General features: G+C 32.3%; 5 protein-coding genes across 19 annotated transcripts; 4 read left to right on the forward strand and 1 right to left on the reverse strand.

The window, feature by feature from the left end:
• The first annotated feature begins 5,168 nt into the window (after positions 1-5,168).
• LOC110624420 (peroxidase P7) lies at positions 5,169-6,550 on the forward strand. Of its 2 annotated transcripts, none has more exons than XM_021769543.2 (4): positions 5,169-5,375; positions 5,446-5,637; positions 5,729-5,894; positions 5,983-6,550. In XM_021769543.2, the coding sequence occupies exons 1-4, from the start codon at positions 5,169-5,171 to the stop codon at positions 6,366-6,368; spliced, it is 951 nt and encodes a 316-aa protein (XP_021625235.1). In that variant the 3' UTR covers positions 6,369-6,550. The 2 variants fall into 2 exon arrangements, with proteins under 2 accessions (XP_021625235.1, XP_021625236.1); XM_021769544.2 differs by having other exon boundaries at positions 5,446-5,562.
• Positions 5,693-10,453, reverse strand: LOC110624421 (putative protein TPRXL). Of its 7 annotated transcripts, none has more exons than XR_006352238.1 (5): positions 9,931-10,453; positions 9,287-9,422; positions 7,987-8,050; positions 6,712-6,929; positions 5,693-6,167 (listed from the first exon to the last, which is right to left on the reverse strand). XR_006352238.1 is itself a non-coding variant. In XM_021769547.2 (5 exons), exons 1-4 carry the CDS (start codon positions 10,247-10,249, stop codon positions 6,728-6,730), a joined length of 666 nt encoding a protein of 221 aa, XP_021625239.1. In that variant the 5' UTR covers positions 10,250-10,452; the 3' UTR covers positions 5,693-6,167; positions 6,712-6,727. The 7 variants fall into 7 exon arrangements, 5 of the variants coding, with proteins under 5 accessions (XP_021625239.1, XP_021625238.1, XP_021625241.1 ...); XR_006352239.1 differs by having other exon boundaries at positions 5,693-6,222; XM_021769547.2 differs by having other exon boundaries at positions 6,712-6,874; positions 9,931-10,452.
• Positions 10,454-11,387: 934 nt separating this feature from the next.
• LOC110623859 lies at positions 11,388-12,300 on the forward strand. Its single transcript, XM_021768863.1, has 3 exons — positions 11,388-11,499; positions 11,785-11,875; positions 11,994-12,300. Exons 1-3 carry the CDS (start codon positions 11,451-11,453, stop codon positions 12,106-12,108), a joined length of 255 nt encoding a protein of 84 aa, XP_021624555.1. The 5' UTR covers positions 11,388-11,450; the 3' UTR covers positions 12,109-12,300.
• Positions 12,301-12,909: 609 nt separating this feature from the next.
• Positions 12,910-16,554, forward strand: LOC110624893 (APO protein 1, chloroplastic). Of its 6 annotated transcripts, XM_021770321.2 has the most exons (6): positions 12,910-13,176; positions 14,074-14,191; positions 14,611-14,684; positions 14,961-15,334; positions 15,438-16,289; positions 16,369-16,554. In XM_021770321.2, the coding sequence occupies exons 2-5, from the start codon at positions 14,137-14,139 to the stop codon at positions 16,270-16,272; spliced, it is 1,338 nt and encodes a 445-aa protein (XP_021626013.1). In that variant the 5' UTR covers positions 12,910-13,176; positions 14,074-14,136; the 3' UTR covers positions 16,273-16,289; positions 16,369-16,554. The 6 variants fall into 6 exon arrangements, with proteins under 6 accessions (XP_021626013.1, XP_021626010.1, XP_021626014.1 ...); XM_021770318.2 differs by having other exon boundaries at positions 15,438-16,554; XM_021770322.2 differs by having other exon boundaries at positions 12,912-13,176; positions 14,967-15,334; positions 15,438-16,554.
• LOC110624895 (BTB/POZ domain-containing protein At3g56230) lies at positions 16,373-19,574 on the forward strand. Of its 3 annotated transcripts, none has more exons than XM_043961180.1 (3): positions 16,373-16,437; positions 18,456-18,638; positions 19,020-19,574. In XM_043961180.1, exons 2-3 carry the CDS (start codon positions 18,486-18,488, stop codon positions 19,491-19,493), a joined length of 627 nt encoding a protein of 208 aa, XP_043817115.1. In that variant the 5' UTR covers positions 16,373-16,437; positions 18,456-18,485; the 3' UTR covers positions 19,494-19,574. The 3 variants fall into 3 exon arrangements, with proteins under 3 accessions (XP_043817115.1, XP_043817113.1, XP_043817114.1); XM_043961178.1 differs by lacking the exon at positions 16,373-16,437 and adding an exon at positions 17,676-17,852; XM_043961179.1 differs by lacking the exon at positions 16,373-16,437 and adding an exon at positions 17,710-17,847.
• Positions 19,575-20,807: the final 1,233 nt, after the last annotated feature.

The following is a 20,807-nucleotide window of genomic DNA, read 5'->3' on the forward strand; positions in this document are numbered from 1 at the left end:
TCATGGTTTCCCATTAATATCTTACTTTATTAATTATCAAAAACAGCAATTTCAGTGAGAAGTAGCTAGGGTTTGCAAAAGCCATTAGGACTACCTTATAGTTGGGAGGGTGGGGTCCCCTGTCCACTGTGCTAATTAATTAAGAAAAAGTTTGAAAAATAAACTATATGTATGATTTGTCCATTTGAGTATGAGACAAATTGTTTGTCACAATAGGCCTAAAAGCTCCACAAGTGAAAGATTGCAGTGTGATGATAAGGCTCTTTGGCGAAGGTGGTGTCCAATAAAAGTCTAATTATTAGAAGGGGTCCCTATCAATGAATATTGGTCTCTTAAGCATTGAGTGGCTCTCCAATGATGTTTGATAAAAGTCCAAAACAAGAAACCAACTCAATTCACACACTTACATTAAATTGGGTAAAATCAATAGTAAAAAGGTATATATATTTACTTGATTATGTTTATTAACCAACAATGGAGTAAAAAATTATGTCAAGTTAACTGGAAGCAGCATGTTGCTACAGCAGGCGCACTACATTTGGTTGCAAATTAAGACAAGACATAAAATTTCTTTTAGTTCATTGGCTGTTGGCTAATCTATGTTTGAAGGTGATAGGTAGGTTATTATCTACATAATTCATAATTCTATTGAAGAATATGTCTTAACCTTTATTTTGTATTTTTCTCTTTGTTCTTATCTTTGATGCGTGAGAAAAAGAAGTGGCTCTAATTAGAGTTATTTTCTAATAATGTCGAATATCACATTTAACTCTCCAATAGATCTTTGATAAAATAAAAAAAATAAAAAACGGCTCTTTTGTGCTCTATTAAAATAAATCCTAATAAATATATTCATAAAATCAGGAAAATAATTAGAATAATAAATTTAACTACATCTGATTATTAGACTCTCAGATCATTCAACTTAAGGTAAATTATACTAAACCGATACTGGATGTATAAAATTAGAACCAACATAACAATCAAAAACAAAACCAAGAGATTCACTAAAGTTTACAAAAGAAATGAAAAAAAAAAAAAACAAACAAACAAAATCAGAATCAAAATAACAAAATTAATCCTCGACCCTATGAAATCTCCATTTTTAAGACTATCTAAAATCCAGTTAGCTTTTCTATGGATATGTTTGAATCAAACATCAGATTAAGGGTTTTGAGATTGTTATCAAAAGAGAAATTAAAGCCTTCTAGAGAGTACAAGAAAGACTGATAGAAGAGGAAGGTTGTAATATGTTGACAGCCAGTATATTGTCATTTCTCATAATGAATTCTTATGATATAATTAGCTAATGGGATTCCAATAGAGATAAATCCTCAAGCTTGGAATTATGTTCAATGGAGTCTTATCTTGAAAATTATTTATTTAACTGTATCCATTTTACAGTTTATAAAAAAATAATTTATTAATATTCGTAAATGCTTTTTGTAAAATATCGTCTTCGAAAGTCAAATTTGAATTCACTACTTAAGAGTATAACGAATCTATCGGTGCACTAAATACTTGTTGATTTATAATTATCTTTTAATTTTAAAAATTTAAAAATTTAAAAGTAAAAAGTAGCAGATAGGGTTTAAATTTTCAACTTGATTTTTATTACAAGATACATGCTCAACCATACCATCCTATGTACTCATTTTTGTGAGGAAAAATAGTGAAAAGCAAGTGGTGAAAGCTCAATGAATCACAATGAAATGCTTATTAATCATAAGTGGAAAGAGCAATAAAAGGTAGATATATAATACATTAAACTCAATTTCAATGTTAATTGGTTAATAAATTCAATGATGACTTGATTTATTTTATTATAATTCCCTACATTAATAGATTATGCAAGATATTAGGCTTTGTTTCTCAAAAAATCCTTTTCAAATGAAAAAAAAAAAAAAAAAGAAAAAAGAAATGGAAAGCCCTGCAAGCCCATATATAAACTTAGGCATAAGGACTTTGGGCCAAAACCTCAAATTGGTAATTTTAATTCTGTGGGTCATTATTATTTATATAAAAATATTAAAATGATACTCATAATCTTTAAATAATGGTATTTGAATTATTGCTTATAATATTAAAATTCAATCAATTTAGCTATAATTAAATGGGTAATTGAGAAAGTTATTTAATAATTAATACTAATATCAAATTAAGAAAAGAATAAAGATTTTAAGCTGTGAAATCCCAATTAAATTGAGTGGTCCAAGTGTTCAATGAAGAAGCTTATCCCAATATATATTATATTCTTCTCATTGATTAAAGTTTTTGTTAAACAATCATATCACTCCCTGCCATTATATTATAATCAATTTCTTTTTAATTTTGTTATTATGATAATTAAAAAAATATATTTTCAGATTATATAATTTTTATTTACTGAAAAATCAATTTTTTTATAGGCAATTTTAATAACATGAAAACATTAAAAAGGTAAACTGAGTTTTTATTTTTATTAATTATTTTCATTGTAATCATAAAAACAATTATCATATTATGCTAAAAATTCCTTTATGCATTTATATTTTTTTAAAAGAGACTGAGATAACTGGACTTTTGTTTTCAATGATAGAGGAATATGATTGGCAGAAAACAAAATACCTACAGCTACTAAACACAATAATGATTACACCAATTGTTTTTTGAAAGGGAGAAAAATATCGTTAATTCAAAGTGATTAAAAAAATTATACAAGGAGAAAGAATATGAATTCAAATTTTTTGACCTGACTTAAAATGAGCCGATATTATTAAAATATAAGCAATATCATTCACAGACCTGAAAATAAAACCACATTTAAAAAAAAAACCCACAAATTATTAGGCTACTAATCCAAGATCCAACAAATGATTTTGGTAGCAGTAATCATATATATGCATATTCTATATAAAAAACAAAAGGAATTACATAAATTTTAAGTGATTTCAATTATGAAATATGGCTACTATAATAAAAATAGTAATATGTAGTTTGATAATGATCTGAAAATGCTGGAAACACATCACATTATTTATGTTGAAAGATTCAAATGGCAAAGTTACGTACTTGCTTAACTTATAGTAAGATCCAACACCTTAATTTTTCAAAGAATAATTTTAAATTTACTTGCTTAACTTGTCATAAGATCCAAAACCCTAATTTCAAAGAATAATTTTTCATGATTGATGATTTCAACTTGATGCTATTCATCTTCAATAATCCTCTTCTCTTAAAAAAAAATTAAATGTTAAATCCATCATTTCACTCTTGATTTTTATTTGAAAAGTCACTTGATACTCTTAACTTCAAATTTAAAACTTTAATTTTATAAAAGTATAACGATTTAATAATTGTAATTGGTAAATGTATATGATCCTAATAACAATTATCATTTCTCTTTAATTGAAAATAGAATTTATAGCTCTTAGATTTACATGAGACTTGCAAAATAAGTAAAAATACTCAGTAGGATGCCTCCTATATATATATATATGAGTACTTCAACATTCAAATCTGGATCTAAAAAACTTTCATAGTCATAAAAGTTGAAAAAGAAAAATGGAAAGGAAGAAGAAGAGGGAGAAAAAATAGATGAAGCAACTAGAGAATAAAAGAGCTGTTGAGCTACAACCCAAAAAGAAAGAGATTCAAAGTCACATTTGGAAAAACCTCATAGTCATGAAAGTTATCAAGAAAAGACAAAAAACGGAGAGAGAGAAAAGAGATGTAGTAAAGATTGAAGAAAAGAGCTGTTGAGCTCCAAAATCCAAAAGAATATATTTTTCTTGTATTTCATGGAAAAGTATGGAATATGTTATGATATATTTTTTTTATGAATTAATTCTTTAATTTAAATAATTTTATATGTTATGAAATCGTAACTTTTTCTTGGACTTTTATAAAGTTTTTGCTCAAATCCGATCTCATTTTATTCACTTTATATATTCAGGGACGAAAAGATGCTTTCAGCAATGATAGAACATCCAATTTGATGCCTCCCTTGAAAGGCTATCATAAGCAATTCTTGTAAGCAACTCTTTCCTTTTCCTTAATCACTATTCCACAAAATCAATTCAACAGATTTCTTTTCTATCAATTTTATTTATTAATTTAAAAAAAATTATTATTTTAAAATTATATATACTTTTATAATGATTAATTTAAATTATTTTCTTGCAAATAAATCGTCTAAACGACAGTCCATAGAAAGGTTCCCTGGAGAGGAATCTGCATGGACCCTTTCTCATGGAAGATAACATATAAACCTACGCGATATATCAAAGAAAAGACAAGCACAATAATGGAGGGAAATGTGCATGATCACTAAGATCAGAAACTTCAAAAAGATAGGAAGGTTTTTAGCTTAAAGAGAAAGAGAAGAAAGAGATAAAGACAGTTTTCTCTTTTGATTCTTTTGACTCTAAATGTGACTCAAACATTTCTCTGAAAATGACTCTAAATAATGCTGAGCTATCCCTTTTTAAGTACTCTATTAATTCAATTAGATACTACTAGATTATGAAATGGACAAATTATCTTTTAGTCCTTAAGTTATATTATAATTCACATATATCCTTTTATTTTTAAAAGTCAATAGTTTAGTCTTTTTTTTTATCCCATCCTACACGTATTAGTCCTATCCATTTATTAAGGCAAGAGAAAAAACTAATTATTAATTCAAACTATAAAAGAATTAAAAAACAAACTTTAACAAGTAATACAAGCATATAATTTGAAACTTGCTTATATTTTTGAACATGAAAGTAATCATAAATATTTTTCAAGTACTGAAATTAGTATCTGTGTATGCATTTGTTTGCACTTGTATATATTGCTCCCACCAACATGAATAGGAAGGGGTGGAGAATCTTAATTTAGGAAAGGTAATTTGCTCATTTCCTTTTTACCAACTGTCCTTTTAGATATAATAACGTTAAGTTGGACAAATTTAAAATTTAAGGAGTAAATTATTAACTTTTAAAAATAAAAGGACATGAATTGTTAATTATAATATAATTCAGGGACTAAAAAGTGATTTGCCCTTATGAAAAAGATGTGCAATCTACATTTTATTGGATTATACTTGACTCAACACTTTTTTTTTTCTTCTCTTGGGGATACAAAGCAATGTTTTATAAGAACTACAATATCAGTATATTGATTGTTAAATAACAGAAATTTTCATGGCCTTTCAGAACTTTCTGTTGCTTTCTTTGGTTGCTGCATGTACATCTGCCGTGGCATATGGCAACCTATCTGTGAATTATTACTCGTCTACGTGCCCAAAAGCTTTATCTATCATTCATGCAGGAGTAGCAGCAGCAATAAAAAAGGAACCTCGCATGGGGGCATCATTGCTCAGATTGCATTTTCATGACTGCTTTGTTAATGTAAGCATGTTTCTGCTTTTTACGTACTCAGCTTTATGTGATCATAGTACTTATGTCGTAATCATTACAGGGCTGCGACGGATCGATCCTGTTAGATGATAATGCCACCTTCATAGGAGAGAAAACTGCTGTTGTTAACAATAACTCCATCAGAGGATTCAGTGTCATTGATCACATCAAAGCTAAGGTAGAAAAAGCTTGTCCTGGTGTTGTGTCTTGCGCTGATATCGTCGCCCTGGCGGCTCGAGACTCGGTTGTTTATGTGAGTTGCATATGTTACGGTAGGAGATTTACCTTCTCAGAGTACATAACCAAAATGGGTGGATGTGTTTTTTTTTTTTTGGCCTGTGCAGTTTGGGGGTCCTTCTTGGAAGGTTAGGTTGGGAAGAAGAGATTCTCTCACAGCAAGCAGGGCACTTGCAAATAGTTCTATACCTCCAGCTACTTTTAATCTAAGTGCCCTCATAACAAGCTTCTCTGCACAGGGGCTCTCTTTAAGGAACTTGGTGGCTCTTTCAGGTTAAGTCCTGGTTAGCCTTTCATGATTCTTTTCAACAAGCTTATTTAAAAATATGCATCCTGAAATTTCAACTTACCTGGATGGCAGGTTCCCACACCATAGGCCTGGCCAGATGCGCAACCTTTCGAGGGCATATCTACAATGATTCGAATATTGATCCCTCCTTTGCCAAGTCATTGCGGCGGATTTGCCCAAGAAGTGGGAGAGACAATGTTCTTGCACCCCTTGATCGGCATACTCCAGCTTGTTTTGATAATCTGTACTACAAGCACCTGTTGCAAGGGAAGGGTCTTCTTCATTCAGATCAAGAACTCTTCAATGGCAGTTCTGCAGATTTCCTTGTTAGAAGATATGCAAGTAATCCTCATGATTTTTTCAAAGACTTTGCTAAAGCTATGGTTAAGATGAGCAACATTAAGCCCCTCACAGGAAAACAGGGTGAAGTAAGAAAAAATTGCAGAAAAGTTAATTGAAATTCAATTGGCTGGCAATTGGATGTATTACAGCCTTTTCTCTTCCATGTATGAATGTGGGAATCAAAATTTACTAGTGCATTAGTGTGTTTGGAAGAAATTATTATCCATAACTGTATAATGTCTATCATCTAAAGAGAGGAAAGCATACTCTCTTTGCTACTCAAAAGAAATAATATTTCTCCATGCACATTAGACTACAACAGCCAGGATCAAGCACTTCATTGTATGATTGGTTAGGCGGTGAATGGTCATTACACGAGAATATATCAACTAAAATATTATCAACTATAGAGAGAAAAACTCAGAGTTATGGTGCCTAGTTTGCGATCCAGAAGCATACTTTGTTTCGCATTCGTTCAGTCCAAGTCATCAATTGAAGCAACTTCCTCCTCAGGAAGATCAAAGGCATCAATTTCAGCGAAGTAAGCTCTTTGCTGCTCAATAAAATCCTGTGTCAGGCCATGATTTGCAACATCTTCCTTGGGGGTAGTCTGACGTCTTTTCTGCAGTAACATCATGGAGATTGGCGAGGTTGAAACTTGAAAGTATACAAGACAACTGTTAATATTAAGTGCAGACACGAAGTTGGTTTAAACAGAGAATATCACCATCTGACATAATATGATGCAACATGGAACAGAACACTAAAAAATTCAACAATAATACAAATTGCTAATTTGCTAGAGTGTCCCAGTTTCAGCAAAAAACACAGTTGATTCTTTTTAAGATGAAGAAATTTTGCAAAGTACAAAGTGGTACAAAGGTCACCACCTAAGCAGGCATTAAGCCTGATTATACCCATAGGGGAGAAAATATAAGTGTCTGGAAATCAGCTTGCCAGTGGCGGAAATAGATGATAAACTTTGAGGAGGTTGACTTGCAGAAACAAAAAAGCCATTATACTGTATTGTACAAGTACAATTCATTCTGAACTATTAGTAAAAAAATAACCATCACAAATTTTGAGATATTTTAGATATTTTCACATAAATGATGTGAAAAAAAAAGTTGCAAACGAAAACACTTAAATATTTGAAATCTTTAAATATGCTTTGACTACTTATTAATTGAACATTTCAATGTCTATTACAAAATTCATGACATTAAACACAACCAGATAACAAACTAAGTTGGATATTGCTACGCATCTCTATTAAAGGCCCATAAATTTATAGGTTAATATTAGTGAGCTATAAATTTTCCAAAAGGTCATATTACAATTTTTTTCCTGAAAATCTATTTATTAAGACTATATTTTTAAAGAAGAAAATTAGGGTTGGTGCAGCTCTGGTCCTCACATGGCTCCCACTGCACCTTGCAGTTATGCAAAGACACTTCCTAGTAATACAAGTTATGTAACCCGGATTTTAGAGGCTAAAATTAGCTAAAGCACGCAGTCATGCCAATATATCACACATTGCAGGTGCATTAAGCACAGATAAATCAATCAACATAAACTGGGATAGACAAGAAATTCATCCTATGAAATTTTCAAGATAAGCAACTTATAGTAATTTGATTAATAATGGCAAAAAGACGCTTAAATCCAGAGATAAAAATGAGAAACTGCAATAGCAAAATCGGTAAGAATATAGAAAACAAAAATTCTCCATACCTTTTTGTAAGGCACTGTACAGGATTTGGATAGCCTGGTTGTTCTACCTTCATTCATTTCATCCCTACACAAGGCAAGACCAGAATATTTGGTTCCACCAATCTAGAAAATCTCCAGGGATAGGATCGACAAAGAAGTACATAGCAAACTAAAGACAAAGCAACATGTTGTATGTAGATAAATAAAATGGCACTGTTCTGTATTCATTACTTGAGAATAATGTTAAGCAGAAAATTCTACTCCAGTTGCTAACCTTTCTGATGATTAGAAGCCATTATTATCATTTTCAAGGCCCTTAATACTTGTATTCAACCAGTTAGAAGTCAAAGAACTCAAAAAAATCTGGACAGAGGATCTACTGATATACGAATGCTTAATAAGCTAGGAAAGCAAAAGGAGAAAGAAGAAAAAAAAAACAAAATGAATTAAAAGGAAAGGCCCGTTTCAGCTTTCTTGGCCTTGTTTTTTGTTCCTTTGGATTTTATTTGCCTATATTTAAAAGGAGATGAAAAATTGTTTGAGTTGGTAGAAAGTAGAAAATTTAAAAAAAAACATATCTAATGGACTAAAACTATCAAAGTCTAGTTTATACATACTTCAAAAGTTTTAAACTATCAATTCATTATTCATAAAAGGTTGCTCAAAGCCACCACTCATCAACATCCCAAAAAGCCATAAAGAGCCAAATTCAACGCCCATTTCACCAGGTGAGATGCTTGTTAAGATTGAGCATTGCATTAGACTCCATAAAAAAAATGTTATATGATAATTTTCTCATCAGCCTGAAATATAATTTACATAAATGTAGGATGATGACTAGTTTGAAGGGAGATCAAAACTTGTTCGAGTTGGTAGAATATATAAACTAGAAAAGACATATCTAATGGAACTATCAAAGTCTAGTTTGCAAGAAATTCAAAAGTTTTAAACTATCAATTCATTATTCATAGCAGGTTGCTCAAAGCCACCACTCATCAACATCCCAACAAGCCCATAAAGAGCCAAAATTTAATGTCCATTTTACCAAGTGAGATGCTTGTTAGAGTGAGCGTCACATTATATTCCACAAAAAGAATTTCAAATGATACTTTCCTCATCAGCCTGAAATATAGTTACCATAAATACATGCTGATCACTAGTTTGACAGGACCAGCACTTCCATTTCATATGAAAGCTGCATTGATATAAATTCACCATAAATTCACCCTTCTGCCACTTAAGTTGCTTATTTTTCTTTTTGTTGTGTTTGGATTGGAGGAGGAGCCTAGGAAAGACAAGAAGCAAGGTGAGGAATGTTTACCTAGTAAATTGATTCTTTACAGAAGAAAAGCAACTCATAGGCACAGCAACTGCCTTCCCTTTACTCTTCCTCTTATCTATAGATTCTCTCCGACTGTAAACTGAACAAGGCTCAGAAACCTCATGACTAGCAGTACCTGATCTCAGGTCAAATTCAAAAACCCACTCATCAGGGAAAAAAATGGAAGATAAATACAGAGAAAAAGGCAAAGTGAACGACAAGACTAGAAACTATCCTAGAATCAGACATAGAAAACAAGCACAATATCACTTCAAAACTCGTTTCTATCTCAAATGGAGATCCTGGAAACAGACCATCCAATTTCAAACATGACTTGGAACTGCAATTTAAACAATACCTAAAAGACTATAAATTAAACAATAATGGTTTAAACGTATAATTCCCAATGCAATAAATCCATTTCCCATAGCTATTCATCCCCAATGCACACTACAGACACATCAAATAACACCTATCAAACGCGATTCCGAGAAAAAAAAATGCCGCATTACCAAAACCTAATAGCTTAATAATGTGGCCAAATTAGTAACAAAACAAACAAATAATGAAACTAAAATCAGAAATCCCAATTGAGAACCACCTAGAAATCGAACTCCAAATCAAAGAAGATAACAGAAAAATACCAGCAAGAGAAGAAGGTTTTGAATCCCGGGAAGGCGTGGAAGCGACTGTAAGAGAAATGTTACTAGATTTTAATGAGTGGTTGCCAATTTGTCCAGTGGCGGTGGATCCAGATGTTGATTTCGCTTGGGTTTCGCTTTGTTCGGTAGTCTCAGAATTTGCGGGTAAGAACTTACTGGATTTGATATGAGAAGAGGAGTTTTTGGTAGACGTTGATGAAGAAAGAGATGGTTTTATAGAATGGATTGAATTAGTGCAGTCTGATAGCGGCTTTCTACTACTACTTCTTCTTATCCTTTTAGCTTCCATTATCGTCTTCATTTACTTGCTTCCCATTGCAAAATAGAAAAAGCCTGGTACTTGTTTCTGTTGCATGTAGAGATTAGAGATTGCACAAAAGAAGCTTAGAATTTTGTATTGGCGGGAAAATTCTGTGTTCTTATGGTGGACTGTTCTGGACTGTGGATGTTTTCTCGTCTTCTTCTTCCCCCCTTTCGAGCGATGAGGGCTAGGTTGGCTAGCGGGTAGCGGCAGATAATAGAAATGGCTTCCAACTTCCTAACACCGAACCCATAGCCCACCTCTGGCTCGGCCTTGCGAACCGGCCCAGGTAAAGACCTTTTCTTTTTTTATTAGAAAATTCAAACAAATCCTTAAATTTTTTACTCAAATTTAAATAAACTTAATTGGACTTTTAATTTGAACTCATCCTAACTCTAAATAAAATTTTATTTAATTTTTTTTTACAATTTTTAATTTTCCAAAATTTTCAGTTTTTTTAATCAATGAATTAATTTTTTTTTAAAACTAATAAAAATATACGAATTACACGTGCATATGTACTCAGATATTCCTCACTTTTTTTTTTAATAACCAAAGGTGCTTTTGAAATCTGATAAAAAAAAAAAAAAAGAGGTGCTTTTGAAAATCACAAGACAACCATTAACCATTATAGTTTGTTTATCCAAAATAATCGTCATCCATATCCATATACCTCTGGTTCTGGACCGGTTTCAATCTGATTTTTTTTTTTTTTTAACTTAAACGGTTTAGATTTAAAATTATTTTTGTGGTTATTAAAATAAATTCACCCAAATATTTCTAAAGTAAAATTTATTAATAATTTTTTTTTTTGAGTTTTACTTTTTAAGGTGAATGACAAATCAGGTATACAGCAGCACCTACTGATAGTTGAATAAGACTGGCTCATTGGTTTGGAACCAAATCCAATGGCTCACACCAAGTGATGAGATTAGGAAACCAAGAAATGAAGAAGCACAGTAACAAAACCAGGAAACTTAAGACTGAGAGGAGCCTATGGTTTAAGGTTTCAGTGTTCCAAGAAAAATGTGAGAACACAAAACCAAGGGGCGAATGGAAAAGAAAGACAAAAACAGAACTCAGCACATGTTTCAACATCTTCTTTTGTCTATAAATACCAACCTTGTAATTCCCTTTGCTTGCAACTTCCACACACACTGTCCATTTTCAACGCATCTATAGTACAACTTGAAGAAGATCGATGGAGACATTTCAGTCTTGGGTTTCAGAGCATAAGCTTACCAGCATTGGTCAGTAGTTAAGAATAGTATTGTCTAAATTTTTTTTATCATATGCCAATGCTATTGCCTAGGCCGTCTAGATCAGTTGGTCTAAGGCATAGTCCAAAGCATAGTGTTCCATTTCGGTTTCCCATCTAGATCAGTTGAGCTGAGGCATAGTTTTCTCTCGAAAAAATGGAGATCGAGGCTCATTATTCCTCTATTTCATGGAATGCATGCATCATAAGCACTTTAAAAATGCTAAAAAAAATGAGAATGTTATTAATTACGTACAACATGCATTGGGTATTGCAGGAGCATTGTGGACAACAGCAGTTGGAGGATCATTGGCTTATACACGTTCAAGAACTCCTCTAAAGCCAAGTCTCAGGCTTATACATGCCAGGTATGTAGGGCTTTCTTTCTCTAGTTCGGAGATTAAATAATAAAATTGGATAATATTGAATAAATGCCAGGTATGTAATAAATGTTTACACGTGCTTTTTTTTTTTTGGTTGGTACAGGATGCATGCACAAGCTTTGACACTTGCAGTGCTCTCAAGTGCAGCAATCTACCATTACTATGAGAAGAAAGGAAACAATAATGCTGCTGCTGCTGCTGCTGCTTCTTCTAAATAAATTTATCAACTCTTTGCCTAATTAAATAATAAATAAATTTGCTCTATTACTGGCTTGTATTAAGCTTCAGGTATTTTTTCCCTGAAAATTAAAATGATGTGTATCAACCTGGGGCTTGCTTTTGTTGTGGCTGCCTGCTGGGTTAGTTACAAAATTAATACCAAATATGATTAAGTTTTTGTGCTTTGCTAATTCCATGTTTGGATTAATTAATAATTAATATTTTAGCTTATATTTTGATGTTTGTTAATGTATTCCACATCGGAAAAATATAAAAATATAATATTTTGCCATCCCAACTTTCTCATCAAATTTATGAAGCTACATATTTTTTATACGATTAATAATAATTAGGTTAAAAAATAAAAATTACGTACTAATTTACTCACAAAGTTAATTTTGAGATAATTTAACTCTTGAAGGGGCAAATTGCTTTTTTTTTTTCTTTATATTAAAATTTAACAAACAAAATTTATAACTCATCTGTTGTAAATAAATTATAAATTTTCGTTTTAGAAGAGAAATGTGGTATCAATTAATTTATATTTCACTTATGTTCTACGTTTCTAAAGATTTTCTTTTGTGATATAAAAAAAATATCCCTTTTGTTATTGATTTTATAATTCGCATTGCCAAAAATATATATATATTTTTCATGAGGAAGCTGTAAAATAAGTAATAATTAAAATTGAAAAATAAATCTGGGAAAAGTAAATTTTAGCCAAAGAATAAAAGAGAACTGAAAACTAAGAAAAGAAAATGAAATTACAAAACCGCCCTCCATCACAGGACCCAGATTCGAGGAGAAACGAGTGAAGTATCTTTGGGGAGAGTGGCTCGCTGGGTAGCGTCTCTCATTAGTTACTCGTTGTCAAATACAAATATCTTCCCCTCCATTTGTTCCATTCATTTGCCTTTCGTCTCGCTTCATTTCGCTTTGCTGGTTTCTCACTTCGAATTAGCTAAGCTGGATAGATTGATTGAAATAAAGAGGGAAAAAAATTATATCTTTTACACAATCCTGCTGGGAAAGAAACGTCGGAGCTCAGAGATCCATCTGGGTATTTGGTATTTACTCCTTACTATAATTTGCTTTTGTTTTTAACTGTTAATCGATGCTACCCTTTTCTACTTTTGGTTGTTTATGGTGTTTACTAAGCTGCCTTCAGGCTTCAGCTGCAAAATTTTCTCAATTCTGTTCGCTCATCTTTTTGGTGTTCTCGTATGACTTGATTTCTGATGGTGGGTTCATTTGCATGTTCGAATTGAGACTATTAAATTATTGCACGTTTGTTGCAGCCAAATACGAGGGAGCTGAAGCTTATTAGCAGCCATTTTTATGGGTAGTTAATTTATCTGCATAGAAGATTTTCTTTTGGTACTTTAGTGCTTCTCCACAGTGTAATCATGTCATACAATAGGAAAATTTGCTGGTGTATATCCAATAAAAAAATGCTCCAAGGATGGGAACCGATATATAGAGTTGTAATTGAGGGATGCTTTGGTAATTTGATTGGCCCCACTTGAAGCTCCCTATGTGTTTGTAGAAATTACTATATTGGAATATTAGTTAATGGATGTATTTAGACTGCCCGCGAAAGGCATGGTTGTTCAGAATTTGAGTTATGCAGTCATTCAGAATCTTAGATGACATCATAATGGTGCTGCACTTCTCCTACCTCTTCAAGTTCCAGGAAATACATTTTCTTATGTTTTGAAATAGTAACTTTTCTTGTGAACCATGTTTGGGTGGTGATGCAGATCTTTGTGTTTATTTTGTTCCTTCTGTAGTTTGTAAATTAATAAACATGTGTACGCGGTGTTTGAAAAAAGGGGAAAAGATGATGGTGCCTGATTCAATTATGTTGGATGTAAAAATTACAGTTTGTGCTTTCTAATGGTTGTGATTATAAATCTTATTATCAATTAGATGATTGGTTCATTAACTTTGTTTTGATGATACAGTTGCAGTGTCGGATTTATCTTGCAGGGAGACAACAAATACACAGGATATACTTTGATATATAAATGCTTCAGCAGCTGTCAGCAGTACCTTCTACTTCATGGAATCCATCTCCCAAAGGTTAACTATTCTTGCTTTCTTTTGTACCTACAGCTTGCCATTAAGTGCAGTGAGGACAATTATGAAGGTGCATGTGTTTATGAAAAAGATAAGCTGTGTGACAAATGAACTTCTGGGAACCATATTGTCTTCTGTTACAGGTTATAGAAAGTAAATATGTTAATATAGGAAGTAAATATTGATAGATGGGTTAGTTACTTAATCTTAGGGAATGTATATTCATAGGCTTGATTTTTCTTCCTGTTTAGATACCGTCTCTTATGTATAAATAGGTTGTAATCTCTATTTTGGTATACAACAACAAATATTATCTTTCTACATCTTCTAATCTTATGGTGTAAATGACGGTGCAAAATGAGAAAAAGGGACATGGTAGAATTCCTTCATTAACATGACTTAGCTTGGCTTACATTTTGCAGGTCTTTGCTTGGGCATCATGGAGTTTAAAAGCCTTCAAATGTCGGCTCTAGATTCGGAAAAGCTCAGATTGAAGGTCTTATAAAAGCTTCCTTTACAAGCCTTTTCTTTTTCTTTTGTGTGATGCTACTAAACCAAACATGAATCCTTATTCCTTGTCTAATTGTCTCATATGATAGTGCCAGTTATGGCAATACAACTCTTGACACATATCGAGCTTTTATTTTTTTTTTTTTTGCAATTCAATTATGTTGAACCTTTTCCATGGCTTTCGGTCTGAGTTTTTTTCCTGGGAATAGGATCAACTTTCACAAACTATTATTATCATTCTAACACTCATGTTTTGTTCTAGCTGCAGTTTGGGCTTCAGAAACTTCAGAAAGGCATACCTACAATTTCCAGGACCATCTTATATGCGAGGCAAAAACCCCAAAAAGATCCAACTGGCAAGAAACAACAATCATACCCACAGAATGTGGACCTTCCACCAATACTACCGAAGAAAAAAAAGAAGCCCTATCCCATTCCTTTCATGCTTATCAAGAAGGCTGCAAGGAGGGACAAAAAACTTGCAGAAATGGGTATTGAGAAGCCCCTTGAACCTCCGAAAAATGGATTACTTGTGCCTGATTTGATTCCTGTTGCGCATGAGGTACTAGATGCCTGGAAGGTTTTGATTAAAGGAGTTGCACAGCTCTTGCATGTTATTCCTGTATATGGTTGTAGGCAAGTTGGACTTTTGATAGCTTAATTATCTAATGATTAATTTTAGCAAATTTGTTTGCTTGTTTTCTATCTTGGACATTTACATGCTATAATTTGTGTACAGTGCATGCTCGGAAGTTCATGTGGCCCACGCTGGTCACCACATCCAGGATTGCCTTGGTCCGACTAGTGATAAGCGCCAGAGTTTCCACGCATGGATCAAGGGTTCCATCAATGATGTACTTGTCCCCATTGAATCGTATCATCTTTATGATCCTTTTGGTCGGCGCATCAAGCATGAAACTCGGTTTGACTACGACAGGATTCCAGCTGTCGTTGAACTCTGCATCCAAGCTGGTGTCGATATCCCAGAGTATCCTTCTCGCAGAAGAACAAAACCAGTCAGAATGCTTGGAAAGAAAGTAATAGACAGAGGTGGATTTGTTGAGGAGCCGACGCCATGGCGTTCTGCAAATCCGTCCACCCTTATTGATTTTGATACATATAGGGCTTGTGAGCGATTTTCACCTCCTTTGTTGGAAGATGTACCGAAGATTGCACAGGAAACCGTTGACGCATATGAAATTGTTAGATGGGGTGTAAGGAAGTTAATGAGGAAGTACACTGTGAAGGCATGTGGATATTGCTCAGAGGTTCATGTGGGACCTTGGGGTCACAATGTTAAGCTTTGTGGGGAATACAAGCACCAGTGGAGGGATGGAAAACATGGTTGGCAGGATGCTACTGTTGAGGAAGTTATCCCACCTAATTACGCGTGGCATGTTAGAGACCCCAAAGGGCCTCCATTGAAGAGTGCACTCAAAAAGTTTTATGGAAAAGCACCAGCTGTGGTTGAAATGTGCATGCAAGCTGGTGCACGAATCCCTGAAAAATACAAGCCTATGATGAGGCTTGACATCATAATACCTGAAACTGATGAAGCAAAATTAATTGCATGAAATGATCTGAGATGGTGGTAAATTCTCCACCTTTCTGCAGAAAAATTTGATGTCAAAGTCCACCTTTGAGTAAATTGTTTTGTTGTGATGGTGCAGGTGAGGCATTTCATGAACTACAAATAGGTATATAAGAGATGCTTTAGCAAAGCCCAAGTAATCCCACTGGTATGCTATTATTCCACTTTGCTTTGTTAAGACAATGCAAAATCTTACAGAATATTACTAATCTCCCCTGAAACAAGCTGATAAAAGCAATAATTATTTTGCTCTCTTTCTGGTTCACAAGAGTAAAGCGAAAGCTATTGATTGTCTAATTGCATAGCTTGCAATTATCCACCTAATTGTCATAATTTCGTGCCCTCAATTATCACTTTTGTCACCGACAACCAGCTTATGAAATTAAGTTCTTTATCCTAAGCTGGAAACCATATTGAGGTGATTTAGAAACTTGTGTCTCTATCAGCTGATGCAGTCAGTGGAACAAAAGTTTCAGTTACAACTAGGCTCTCTTTGATTATAATGCATGTTTTTAGTGGAAGTTCTCCTTGATTATGTGTTTGTAAAAGTAAGGGTCATATCATATAATCTAACTTTTAATTGATTTGAAAATTATTTATTTGGACTAGTAAGATGATTCTCAATCATTGGGGAAGGTGGGCTGCTTAGCTAAGCCAACCTGGCTTAAAAGAACTCTTGGTGTTGGGAAAGTGGTTAAGTGGACGTGCTTGCCTCACAGAAGCTGGCTGTTGATAGGTTGGAAAGTCATTTTCTTCTTCCTAACTTGTTGATTCTTTCCCTATCCAAGTGATTTGTTTATTAAGAGGCTTTCCTTTAAATCTACTACTCACTCAAAGGCTACGCTCCAACCAACTTCACATTCTTTCATTTACAACAATACCCTTCTCCTTCAGTTTCTTTTGTTCATTGTTTGGCAATTTCACCCTTGCGGAGTTTTATATTAGGGCATGCAGTATTCAGTTAACTGAATACTGTGAGATGAAATTGGAATTTTAATTCGAATTAGTTTAGATTTTTTAGAATTTCAGTTTGATTGATTGGGTTTTTATTTAAGAAATTTAAAAAAACTGAAACAAAATAAGTAACTAAATGGCATCATTTTCCGCTAAAGGTTGTTATAGACATTTCATTCAAGTTATAAAAATATAGAATAATCAACATAATAATAGAGTTGTTCCTTTCATCTAATTAATTAACAAGCAAAGGAATATGTCCTAACAAACCTTAATAATAATAATAATGAAAGGTGGGAAGAGTATGAATTGAACTCAACAAAACAAACCCATCTCCTCTTCCTCCACCACCACCAACTTCTCTATATCTTCATCTCAATTGACATCATCTTTATATTTTCCTTCCTTTTGGGTATCCAAACAAAGAAGAAAATGGATTGCTCAATTTGTAGCTCGATGCCTTCTATTCTGAGACCTCCAAGAAATACAATATGTGGATCATGCTATGAGGCAGCCAAAAGTGTTATCACTTTGATCAACAAATTCGAAAACGATAAAGGAAGTGAAAAGGCCATTACTTCTGTTGTTTCTTTCCCAAATTCGTGTAAGGCAAGCTCCACTTTCTTTGTTTCTTCTTGTTCCCTTTTTCTTTGTACTGGTTTTTGCAGTTTATAATTATCTTGAATTCTCTTCCCCTCTATTTTATATAGGAAAAATTACTATTTTATTTTATTTTATAGAGAAATTCATTAATTGATGGTTTGATTTTTTAAGATTTTAAAAATCCTACTAATTAGCTTTCTATTAGTTTTATCCCATTAAGTGTTTTATTATTTAATCCTTCTATTATGAGAAAATTTATTAGTTGGTCTTTCAATTTTATAAAAATATATATTAATTAATTCATTCGTATTAAAGATATTTCAGACTTTTTTAACAGTTAAAATTAATAAAAGAATTAATAATTAGATTTTTAAAAATTTCATGTATTTTAATTAATAAATTTCTCAATTCTACAAGAATTAAATAATTATGTTCCTTTTTATATATATTTTCGATAAAAAAGTATTTTATATATAGTTTTCAATAATATGCATTTATTAATTTTTATTTATTATCACAAAATTTTTTACTATAAATTTTTAAGAGTTATTTTCACAATTAGGTACATATGTTTATATTTTCTGAGGAAATTGGTGTTTGATTATTCAGCCTCAACCATTAGCAAATGTTCCAAAATGGATGAACAATATGAAGGAAACAGAAGATGAACTGAATGAAAAAATCAATTTCCTCAGTGGCTTTGTTTCTTTATTTAAAGATCAAATTCTTACCGACATCCAACTCAAACCTGGCAATGGCGGTCCTCCCATTTCTGCACACAGAGCCCTATTGGTGATTCTCTCCCCTTCCTTCTTATATATCTTTTTTGTTTGAATTCTTGGCTTTGGAAGGATAAGGTATATTATTATTACTCAAGTGTATCATAAATAAAAAGCGTAGTCGAGTTAACATATATAATATAGCTCGTGGATTTATTCGACGTTCGTCGTAATTAAATTGGTGAATTTTGAATATCAGATATATATAACATAATATCAAGTTTGAGTTTGAAACTCATCGTCTAAAATTAAGAGGTTATGTTTCGATTGGGTATACTCTTTTAAGTGATAATTTAGCTTGCTCAAAGTACTCAGAGTTAGACTTAATTTAGCATAGTGTTGAGTATCTTCACTCATTTAGTGTCCTCATTATAACTTTATATGCGATGGCTAGGCAGCAAGATCAGAAATATTCAAGAACATGCTAGATTCAGATGCATGCAAAGCCCCAGCAAATGAGACAATAACAATTCCAGAGCTGAAGCATGAAGAGCTTGAGGCTCTCTTGGAATTTCTCTATAGAGGAAGCTTGGATGCAGAGAAGATAGAGAAGCATATCTACTCATTAACCTTAGCAGCAGATAAATATGAGATCCCATTTTTGCTGAAATTCTGTGAGAGATACATGCTCAAAACCCTAGTCTCTTCTAATGCTCTTGATGTGTTAGAGATCTCAGATGTTTGCTCCAACAAAATATTGAAGGAGACTGCCTTGAATTTTATTGTTAAGAACTTGGAGGATTTAGTTTTTTCTTCTAAGTATGAGACTTTTGTATCCAAAAATCCTCATCTTTCTGTCCAAATTACAAGGGCTTTTTTGATGGATGCCAAAAGCAGAAGGAGAAATGAGGCCAATGTTGCTTCTTGACACAAAATTATCATGTGTGGAATTAATCCATTTTAATTGTAAAGTATATGTTCATCAATAAAGTAAACTTGTCATATTAAATATCTATTTTATGGTTTAAAAAAAAAAGCCAATTGGACAATAAAGAATAAATATTTACTTTTATTTATATATTTTAATTCTACCATTTCAACTTTGAATTAATTTTCCTATGCCAACTGTACAAAAAATAAATTTGAGAACTTATTTTAAAATTTAATTAAATTGCACTCAAATGCAAAAATTGAAATAATCAATTCAAAATATAAAAATATGTAAATTTTGAGTTTTTTATAGGGAAAATTACTTTTTAGTCCATGAGATTTAACATAATTAACACTTCTGTCCCTTTATTTTGGCGACCTAACACTTAAATCCTTCACTTTCTCTTCTATCCAAATTCGTAGTCCTTCCGTCCAAAATAATCGTTTGGGACACGTGAATTGACAAAATTAACCCTTACTAAAAATCCCGCTATTTCAAAATCACGAAATTCAAACCCAATGCCTCTTCACTATAGATTCTTCTTCTTCTTCTTCTTCTTCTTCTTCTTCTTATTCTTCTTCACCATAACTCCTACCCTTTCTGGAACTCTCAAATAATGCTTCAGAGAGAAGAAAGATGAAAAAAAGAAAAAAAAAGAAAAGAAAAATCAACAATGTCAAAAGGAAATAGAGAAAATATGAGGGAGAACAAAGATGAAAAAGAAAAAAAAAAGAAAAATCAACGATGTCAAAAAAAAATAGAGAAAATATAAGGGAGAAAAAAGATGAAAAAGAGAAAAAAAAATCAACAATGTCAAAAGGAAATAGAAAAAATATGAGGGAGAAAAAAGATGAAAATGAGAAAATATGAGGGAGAAGAAAGATGAAAAAGAGAGAGAAAAAAAAAAGGAGAATTAACGATGGATAAAAAGAAATTGAGAAAATATGAAAGAGAAAAAAAAATAGCGATTTCACATTGAGAGGATGGTATTTTTGGAAAAAGTTATCACCTCTCACCTTTGAATCTTTGACCAAACGGCTTAAATGGATGGAAGGACTATGAATTTGGACGGAAGAGAAAATGAAGAATTTAAGTGTTGGGTCGCTAAAATAGAGGGATTAATTACGTTAAATCTCAGGGATTAAAAAATAATTTTTTCTTTTTTATATTAGTGTAAAAAATTAAGATTTTGTAGTTTAAGTTATTTTTGTGTAAATTTTAAGTTATTTTTATATTATATGAAATGGAAATTAGAAATTGAGATTAGAGGTCAAAAAATAAAATATGAAACCACTCAAATTTATTCAGATA

Source organism: Manihot esculenta, chromosome 10 (genome assembly GCF_001659605.2).
Source record: "Manihot esculenta cultivar AM560-2 chromosome 10, M.esculenta_v8, whole genome shotgun sequence".
NCBI lineage: Eukaryota > Viridiplantae > Streptophyta > Magnoliopsida > Malpighiales > Euphorbiaceae > Manihot > Manihot esculenta.